At 52.9% G+C, this 9,725-nt stretch overlaps 1 protein-coding gene across 19 annotated transcripts; it reads right to left on the bottom strand.

The window, feature by feature from the left end:
- Window positions 1–360: 360 nt before the first annotated feature.
- Window positions 361–8,621, bottom strand: MPI (mannose phosphate isomerase). Of its 19 annotated transcripts, none has more exons than XR_012415190.1 (8): window positions 8,472–8,621; window positions 8,019–8,146; window positions 7,075–7,291; window positions 5,871–6,012; window positions 5,351–5,533; window positions 2,232–2,405; window positions 1,340–1,897; window positions 361–1,047 (listed from the first exon to the last, which is right to left on the bottom strand). XR_012415190.1 is itself a non-coding variant. In XM_045395789.3 (8 exons), exons 2-8 carry the CDS (start codon window positions 8,114–8,116, stop codon window positions 829–831), a joined length of 1,242 nt encoding a protein of 413 aa, XP_045251724.1. In that variant the 5' UTR covers window positions 8,117–8,235; window positions 8,472–8,621; the 3' UTR covers window positions 361–828. The 19 variants fall into 19 exon arrangements, 15 of the variants coding, with proteins under 15 accessions (XP_045251724.1, XP_073852477.1, XP_073852481.1 ...); XR_012415188.1 differs by having other exon boundaries at window positions 7,075–7,275; XR_012415189.1 differs by having other exon boundaries at window positions 7,075–7,275; window positions 8,019–8,235; window positions 8,584–8,621.
- Between the last annotated feature and the right edge of the window lie 1,104 nt (window positions 8,622–9,725).

Raw genomic sequence — 9,725 nt, 5'->3', positions numbered from 1 at the left:
AAGCAGCCAGACCATATGGAAATGAACAGGTATGGCCAGAACTGGCCTGCCTGCCTGGTTTGCTGACCCCTTCTCTAGGGCCAATTGAAAAACAGGAGCAAAGAGTCTTGCACTGGTGACTGGTGTATCCTTTGAGCCACCTCTGTGTAGGGCTGCTTGCAAGCTGTGCCTCTGAGGCCAAAGCTGGCTTCCTCTCCCACTCCTTCCCATACAAGCGTTCTGGAGTGTAGCCTGCCCACCCCCAGGAAGCTGTATGAAGTAGGAATAAAGCAAAAACTGGGGCATCATGCAGGGAGGGCTCTTTTGGCCCACTTTAGAACAGGTACCCCAAAGGCTGAGTGCTCATTACTCCACAGCCTCGACACAAGTGACCTTTAATTGCTTTGACAGAATAAAAGGGTGTAAACAGTGTTAGTCCACAGGCCTACCCTTTCCCTTTCCTCCTCTGCAGCTGAGGAAATGGGCAGTCCCAGCACTAGAACCCTGTTCTTAGAAATTACCCGGCTGGGTCACATATTTTACCAGCTAGCCTAAAGCCATAGGCTGGAACAGAGTTGGCAAGAGCCTGGCTCAGGTGTAGTGAGGAGTAGAGAGGGAAGACAAGGGGAGTATCAGACCCCTTACACAGGCCTTTCATCCCCAAAGAAGATGGTTCTACCTGGGTGTGTTCAGGAGTCACTATCTTCACGCTCCCTCCTCCACCCCAGCTCTTCTAGGATATACCTAAGGAGTCCAGAGCAAGGAAGGCTGCTTGAGCTGGGCCTCAGGAGGCAAGGCTGGCTGGAATTTAGGGTGGCTGGCAGAGGAGAGCTAGGGAGGCTGCAGCCTCTACAGCAGACAGCAGGCACGGAATATCAGCAGGTCCTTCGGCTCAGTAAGCTTCAGTGAGACACTCTCATTGGCCCCAATGAAGAGCACGCCACCACGCTGCAGAGGGATTGGTGTCTGGGTTGTGGGTGTGCTGGCTATCACTGTCCCCTGTACCACCAGGAGGATGCTGGCAGAGTCCAGTGCCAAGACCTTGTATTCAGTGACAGAGCCAGGGACCTGGGCAGGAAGAAACGATAAGGCAATGCAGCTCAGACTCTGCTCTCATCAGCTCATGGGCCCAGGACAGTCCCCAAGGCACAAAGGAGAGCTCTGCCACCTTCTCCCACAACCCAGGCTCAGTCAGCATAGAGGCCTGGTCCCTGGTATAGGGAGGAATGGGCAGGCCCTGGGGCCACCCTCCACCAAGTGGGCTTGACAGGAAACCCAGCCCCAGGTGTCCTCTACATCGTGACCCTTGCCAGAGATTTTCTTGGCACATGAAGGACACCCATCATGGCCCCTCACTCACCTCCATCTTCATAATGGCGAAGTCTGGTACAGGGGGGTCATAGATTGAGAGGTAGGGGTCTTCCTGACTCCGTGTCGGGAGAAAGAGCCTGTCCTTGCTGGAGCTAGGGGTATAGCTGAGCATTTCACACAGGGTTGGCACATCAATGAACTTGGGTGTCAGGCCAGCACGAACTGTGTTGTCTGAACACGCCATGCACTCCACGCAGTCTGGAGAGACAGTCGTCATGTGCTAAGCTGATGAAGTATGCCTTGGCTCTCCAGCTGTGGGCCTCCTAACCTGAGCTCCATGAATCCCATGCCAAGTTAGGCAAAAATTTCCATGAATTGTATTCTCTGGGAGAATGGGGCTGAGATATCAAATACCAAAAACAGGTGACAGGTCACCCGTCACTGTCAGAGGGGAGCCATGTTAACCCCTGGGGGTTGGGAAGCCCCAACTCTGTAGTCTCCCACTTCTACGACAGAATCCTGTGCATGAGGCATGTGTGGATAAGCAGCCAACGGTCAAAAGGTGGCATCCTTCTGTGGCAACATGCGTATTTTAGTGTAAAAATCCCTGGGTAGATAGGACAGACATACAAAGGCTGTGACATAGAACAACAGCTTTGATCCAGTATAGTCTATGTTCAAATCATGGTTCCCACACTGACTGGCAGGGCTTAAAATCAGTAGCATGGCATCATAGGGTTGGTGGCAGGATTCAAGGCGTGTTCAATGCTAAATGCATTCAACATCCCTACCAGCTGTTGCTTGCTGAGCTCAGGAACCCTCAGAGGTCAGAGCTGCAAGGTCCTTGGGGGTCTCCTTGACCACCCTTCTCCTTTTGTCCAGACAGGGAAACAGGGCCCAGCAGGGATGGCAGTGGGGCTCACTGCTGAAATGTGGCTCACCTCCTTTCAGGTAGGCATGGGGCACATTGGCCTCCAGAAACATGGCCTCCCCAGGCTTCAGGTTAAGCAGGTTCAGGAAGTAGATGGCAAAGCAGCCGATATCACCTGGGTATTGCTGGTGCAGCTGCAGCAAAAGCTCCCCAAAGATGTCTTCCATGTTGTTTCCAGCAGCCACTGAGGGTCACAGAGCACCCCAAGGTCACTTAGGGGCATACTCAGTGCTGTTCATAGCCCCACATTGGCCAGGGAGTCCTAGGAAAAGGTCCCTGCCACAGGAATCCAGAAGCCAAAGTGGCCCTGTCCTGGCCACACCTCCAGCCCTTTGGGGGTCCAGCCTTGCTTGATACTCCAGTCCATACAAATACCATCTTTCATCATATCTTGACTGTTCACATGCCTAGGACTATACTAGCCACTAAAAGGGCTAGAGTATGGTCCTTTCAGGATGGGATTTCTCAGCCTTGGTGCTACTGACATTTGGGCTAGGTAATTCTTTATTGTGGGGGCTGTCCTGTGTACTGATGGATGTTTAGCAGCTTCCCTGGCCTCCACTCACAGGATGCCACTAGCAACCCCATCTGGGTTTTGACGATCAAAAATGCCTCCAGATGACAGCCAAATGTCCCCTGGTTGAGAACCACTGCTCTCAGAGCTCAAAATCTAGGGAGATAACTCAAAAGTTTCATGAAGGGTAAACAACATGCCTGAATTTTCCTTTTTTTTTTTTGAGACAGGGTCTCGCTGTCACCCAGGCTGGAGTGCAGTGGCACGATCATAGCTCACTGCAGCCTCAACTGTCCAGGCTCAAGCAATCTTCCTACCTCAGCCTCCTGAGTAGTGAGAACCACAGGTGCATGCCACCATGCCCAGCTAAGTTTTTTTTTAATTTGCAGAATTAAACGGGTGTCGCTATGTTGCCCAGGCTGGTCTCGAACTCCTGGGTTCAAGTGATCCTCCCACTTAGGCCTCCCAAAGTGCTGGGATTACAGGTGTGAGCCACCACACCCGGCGACTTTCTAGTTTTTAACACTGAAAGTTCTATGTCTTGGACGGGCGCGGTGGCTCATGCCTGTAATCCCAGCACTTTGGGAGGCCGAGGCGGGCGGATCACAAGGTCAGGAGTTTGAGACCAGTCTGACCAACATGGTGAAACCCTATCTCTACTAAAAATACAAAAAAAAAAAAAAAAAAGCCGGGCGTGGTGGCACGTGCCTATAATCTCAACTACTCGGGAGGCTGAGGCAGGAGAGTCTCTTAAACCCAGGAGACGGAAGTTGCAGTGAGCCGAGATTGTGCCACTGCACTCCAGCCTGGGCAACAGAGCGAGACTCCGTCTCAAAAAAAGAAAGTTCTGTCTCAGAGAATCTCTCTAAGTCCACTACTCCAGATAGCATAAGGCAGAATGTGCCGAGGGCCAAGATGTGTCCTGGAGACGACGGGAAAATGAGCTCAGCCTGGGTAGAGTGGCAAGGTTGGACTTCTTTAATTTTTAATTTTTTTTCTTTTTTTTGAGACAGAGTCTTGCTCTGTCTCCCAGGCTGGAGTGCAGTGGTGCGATCTAGACTCATTGCAACCTCCACCTCCTGGATTCAAGTGATTCTCATGCCTCAGCCTCCTGAGTAGCTGGGATTATAGGCACACACCACCATGCCCAGCATTTTTTTTTTTGTTTTTGAGACAGAGCCTCGCTCTATCGTCCCGGCTGAAGTGCAGTGGCACGATCTAGGCTTGCCGCAACCTCTGCCTTGCCCAGCTAATTTTTGTATCTTCAGTAGAGATGGGGTTTCACCATGTTGGCCAGGCTGGTCTCGACCTCCTGACCTCAAGTGATACGCCCACGTCAACCTCCCAAAGTGTTGGGATTACAGGCATGAGCCACCACGCACAGCCAAGCTTCTTTAAAGTGAGGCAAGGGGCCCAGCATAGTGGCTCACGCCTGTAATCCTAGCTGTCTCTACTAAAATATACAAACTTAGCCAGACGTGGTGGCACACACATGTAATCCGAGCTACTCAGGAGGCTCAGGCAGGAGAATTGGTTGAACCCGGGAGGCGGAGGCTGCACTGAGCCAAGATCGCATCACTGCACTCCAGCCTGGGGCAACAGAGACCTCAAAACACACACACACACACACACACACTCTAAACAAAATATGCTTGGGTAAAATAAATAGTCCCCTAAGGCTCAAAGGTAACAGGGGAAACCTGTAGAGGTAAAATAAAGAGAGAGCTCTGGGCCAACTAGAGATGGGGCTGTGGCACCAGGCACGGTGGCTCACGCCTGTAATCCCAGCACTTTGGGAGGCCGAGGCGGGTGGATCATGAGGTCAGGAGTTTGAGCCCAGCCTGGCCAAGATGGTGAAACCCTGTCTCTACTAAAATTACAAAAATTAGCCGGGTGTGGTGGCGGACACCTGTAATCCCAGCTACTCAGGAGGCTGAGTCAGGGAACTGCTTGAACCTGGGAGGTGGAGGTTGCAGTGAGCCGAGATCGCACTCCAGCCTTGGTGTGGGCTGTGGCTGCCAGGCTAAGAATCTTGAGAACTTATTGCCTGCACCACATAAGCTCATTGCTGCAAGTCTGTTATGTTTCGTGTTTCTTACTGCTTGTGTTGACTCCCCACCTTTGGGGTGACACGACCACACCTGTCACAGTTACTTCTTGAACTCTTCTTAGCACAAGATCGGGCACACAGCAGGTAAAGGAAAGATCAAATGACCGAGTGCTGGAGGCATCAGGCCTTTCCAGGAGACGGAGGATGCTCTTGTCCCCTTCCTGCCTCTTTAGCCCCAAGATACAAGTCCATCCATAGACGGCAGCTGCAGGGCTGGGGAAAATCTCAGAATGCCTAGGTGGAAGGCATCCTAAGAGTCTTGTATGCCAGTCTGCCTCCAACCATCTGGAGAAGATGACCAGTTGGGAAGCAGCACTCAACTAAGAAGGGCTCTGCTCCACAAAGACTAGGAAAGCAATGCTAAGTTGCCAACAGGTCATCTAAGTTGGGCCCCTTTTAGTGTTCCACTTGGGCAAGGGGGTTGAGAACTGTCCCTAGAGTCTGGTGTCTGCCGGGGAGCCCAGGCCAGAGCATTGCACCCAACCAGGAATATAACCATGCCCACCTTGCTGGGAGATCCGCTTCACCAACAGGTTGAGCTGTTCCGCCACCACCTTCTTCTCACTCTTCATCAGGTGGGAGAAACAGCTCTGCAGAGCAGAGGCCACAGCCTGGGAGTCATGGCTCATGGTCTGTTTCAGGTGTGTTGCTGCCTCATCTCCAATCAGGAACTGAAACTCAGGCACCTCTACAGGAAGGCCAGGCCCAGGGCCCATATCAGGAATGGTAAGATGGAACCCACACAAGTGGGGAGTTGGAGGACGCCGTCCCATCCCAGCCCTAACCAAAGAGCCAGCAATGCTAAGTAAACTTTGCAGTAGAAACCAATCACTCACCACCAGCCCTTGGCAACCACACCTGAGCCTGGTCTCACTGGCCTGGACCACTGGCTCCAAAAACTGCTTCATGAGGCCCTTCAGTGCCTGTGACATGTGACCCCTGTTCTCAGCCACTGTTCCTATCATCTTGCTTTCCCAGATATCCCTGGCCCAATACGCATGCCTTCAGCATTCTGCCCAACTTACTCTTCAGAAAGGTTACAATCTCCTCAACTGGCCGGAAGCCACACAAGCCCTGGAAGGGGGTGAGGGCAATGGCCATCTCTGGCTTGTGGTTGGCATCGGGGTAGTGCTGTGGAGCCTGGAGGTGCAGCTTCTCTGCCAGCTCCTGTGGGGTGGCCAGGGGAAGAGGAGGATGGTGAGGGTACAGCCATTACCTAGCAGGAACACCAGTGCCACCTAGCCCCTGCTGTCCACCCTCCCCAGTCGCAGGATGGCAGTGGCTGCCTACCTCTGGCAAGGAGCCCAGTCAAAGCATGATGCAGAAACTTGGGGTTCAGCCAACCCAGGGAAGGGAAATGGGGCAAATCCAAGGAAAAGCTGGGGCAGACTTCAAGAGGCTTGGTCTGTAAATCAGGAAACCCAAACACCAGGCCAAGCTCTGACACTAACAAGCTGTGTGGCTTTGGGTAAATCCCTCCCTTCTCTGGGTCTTACTTGGTATATCCAGAAATAAGGAGTTTTGGCTGGGCACAGTGGCTCACACCTGTAATCCCAGCACTTTGGGAGGCTGAGGTGGGTAGATTACAAGGGCACGAGTTCAAGACCAGCCTGGCCAACATGGTGAAACCCCATCTCTACTAAAAATACAAAAATTAGCCAGGTGTGGTGGCACGTGCCTGTAGTCTCAGCTATTTGGGAGGCTGAGGGAGGAGAATTGCTTGAACCGGGAGGAGGAGGTTGCAGTGAGCTGAGATCGTGCCACTGCACTCCAGCCTGGGCGACAGAGCAAGATTCCGTCTCAGAGGAAAAAAGAAGGAAGGAGTTTTGATCCACAATTGCTTAGAATGGGACTCAGGCTTGTGTAGGAAGACTCCAAGGGGGTGGAGCTGAGGGTACCTGCCCTGCCCTGCCCTGCAAGTTGAACTCTTCCTGAAAGCAGGTTAGTAAATGGCAGATATGAATAGATCTGGGTTGGGTGAGGGAAGACCAGGAACGAGTCCCTTGGAATGAGCTTAGAGAAACTCCCCTGGCACAGGCCGGTCAGCTGTTTGCTTAGACTTAGTTGCTGCATGTGGCTTTGCAGAGCTAAATTGGGAGTTGTCAGCCTGGATTTGGCCTTGGGCAGGAGCCTGGCATGGGTGAGGTAAAAGTGGCAGTAAAAGTAATGGGAGGGCGTTAGCATAAGCCCTTCTGTACCCTGACCTCTGCACCGCACTCTGTCCTTTACCTTGTTAGGGTGTGCCTGGATAGACAGGGGTGTTTCAACTGAGAGCACTTTGAAGAGGAAGGGCAGATTGCCATTAAAGGTGTCCTTGACCTTTGAGCCCAAGCTGTCCTGGTTCTCAGCAATCCACTGGCCTAGGGTCTTCTGTGAGATGCGGTTGTCAAAGATCTTGGCATCCCCTCGGGGGTGAGTCCCCATCCACAACTGGAAAGACAGGAAACTTGGGAGGGGAAGGGGGAGAAACCTGGCACCCTGAGTTGGCCTGTCCCAATCCGTTATGCTGTGCTCCCCAGAGGGCAACTGAGTCCTGGGAAAGGCCTCTCAGGTCTGGATACAAATGTTCATGCCATCGTGGACATACAGGGAGGCAGCAGACCCAGGCCCTTTTCCAGACTCTGCCTCTAGCCATCTGTGGAGCCTTGGACTAGTTATTTCCCTTCTATAGATGTAGCTTCTCTGTCTGTCCAAAGAGGAAAATGACACCTGCACTGTCAAGGTAGCAGAAAAACTATAACTCTTAAATGATTCTTTCAGGGTTAACATACATCTTCCAGTTTCAGAAGCAGAGGCGAAAGCCTTCCTATGCTTTGGCTTTTTCTTCATTAAATAGGCAGGAGAAATATTTTAGGTTAATAAAAATGCAAAAAAAAAAACCAGTCAAAGTAAAAAAACTGAATTGTCAAAGAGGGCTGAATTAAAATTCACTAAGTGCTAAGAGTGGTTGGGGGAAGGAGAGTGCTGGAAATCCCAGCCTGTTATGACAAAACCTCTCTTCTTTTTGGTAACACTCTTCTTTTTGGTAACACTCTAGTCCATTAGCCTGAAGAGCCAAGTGGGCCTCCTCCCTCCTTGCTGCCTCACCCTTCCCAGCTGATTCTTATGACTTGCCTCAGGCCCCTTCTCCTGACCTGCGGGTAAAGTAGGCCGAAATACAGCCCGGGACTCACCTCTGCATAGGGCTTGTCCTCTGCGATCTGGGCCAGTGGGTCACTGCTGGCCAACAGCCGCGCCACTTCGCTGTTGTAACCCATCTTCCCCCAGGCATACTGCTGCACCGCACAGGAAAGTGGGAATACTAGGGGCACAGACAGGGTCAGCTGCCACTCCGCTCCTCAGGCCTCACCCTAGTGTCCCAGGAAACCAGGCAAGAGCCGGGGGTGCTCACTGGCGACAGAGTAAATAAGGGGTTTGTAGGCTGTTGGATGAGACCCCCCCTCAGCTGCAGGCCTCGATGTTCCCAACTGTCAGATGGGCAGCAGTAAGGACCATGTGCTGATCTGAGGCGGGGTGGCGGGGAGGGAGCAGGAGGTGCCTATCCCACGGCACAACGTCTAGAAGGGCCCCCTCCCCTCGAAGGTCAGTCCCCATCGCAGGTGGCCCCACCTCTACCCGGCACCCACCCATCTTTCCGCGGAGCGCCAGGAGCGGACTCAACCTGGCCGATCATGCCGGGAGTCGTCCCCAGGACGCGCGCCACCAACACACTCGCCAACACCCCGGCCAACGGCTCACCTCGCGGAGCCGCCATGCTCGCCCCCTGCACCGGGATTAAGCACGTATGTCCTTCCCGGCAGTCCGCGCGGCCCTCTGCGCCCAGAGCTTCACGGGAAATGTAGTTCCCTGAGCGTTCCGCCAGGCCCCGGGGCACCAGTGCCCAGAGGCTTACGGTCGCGATCTTCGGTCTTAGTATTCATTCATTCTTTCCATCGCCGGGCACAGATGTACTGAAAGCCTACTAAGTACCACGGACTGTTCTAAGGGCTGGAGGATACATCAGAGAGCAAGACAGTCTTCCCTCTGCCTTTGTAGAGCGCTTACATTCTGGTGAAGGCAAGACAGACAAATAATCATGTAGTGTGTTGAAAGGTCAAGGCCACAAAAAGTAAGGGGGCAGGTGGGAGTGGGAGGCAGTTTGCAGAATTTAAAAGGCTGTCTGGGCCGGGCGCGGTGGCTCAAGCCTGTAATCCCAGCACTTTGGGAGGCCGAGACGGGCGGATCACGAGGTCAGGAGATCGAGACCATCCTGGCTAACATGGTGAAACCCCGTCTCTACTAAAAATACAAAAAACTAGCCGGGCGAGGTGGCGGCGCCTGTAGTCCCAGCTACTCCGGAGGCTGAGGCAGGAGAATGGCGTAAACCCGGGAGGCGGAGCTTGCAGTGAGCTGAGATCCGGCCACTGCACTCCATCCCGGGCTACAGAGCAAGACTCCGTCTCAAAAAAAAAAAAATAAATAAATAAATAAATAAATAAAAGGCTGTCTGGGCAAGCCTCATGGAGGAGGTGAGGTTGGAACCCAGACTTGGCGATGAGGAAGGCAGGAGTGTTCTTCCAGGACGAAACAGCCACAGCGTGAAAGCCAGGGCAAGGCGGGAATGTGGGACTGTGCCGGGCGTGTTCGGGAGGGAACAGCAAGGAGGCCACTGTGGCTGGAGCAGAGTGAGTAAGACGGGCAGTGAGGAGGTGAGAGAAGAGAGGCGAGGGGGCAGAGCTTTGCAGGCTCTTGCTATTGTGAGGACTTTGGGTTTTACTCCGAGTCTCTTAGCAATTAGAGATTTGAGCAAAGAATTGCTGTGATGTGAGTAGGGACATACTAGTGATGATGATAGTAAATGTCACATGCAAGGACCTTCACTTCTCTGAGCTTTATAGAAT

The sequence above is a fragment of the Macaca fascicularis genome, chromosome 7 (assembly GCF_037993035.2).
Source record: "Macaca fascicularis isolate 582-1 chromosome 7, T2T-MFA8v1.1".
NCBI lineage: Eukaryota > Metazoa > Chordata > Mammalia > Primates > Cercopithecidae > Macaca > Macaca fascicularis.
This window is presented reverse-complemented; position numbering and strand designations above follow the sequence as displayed.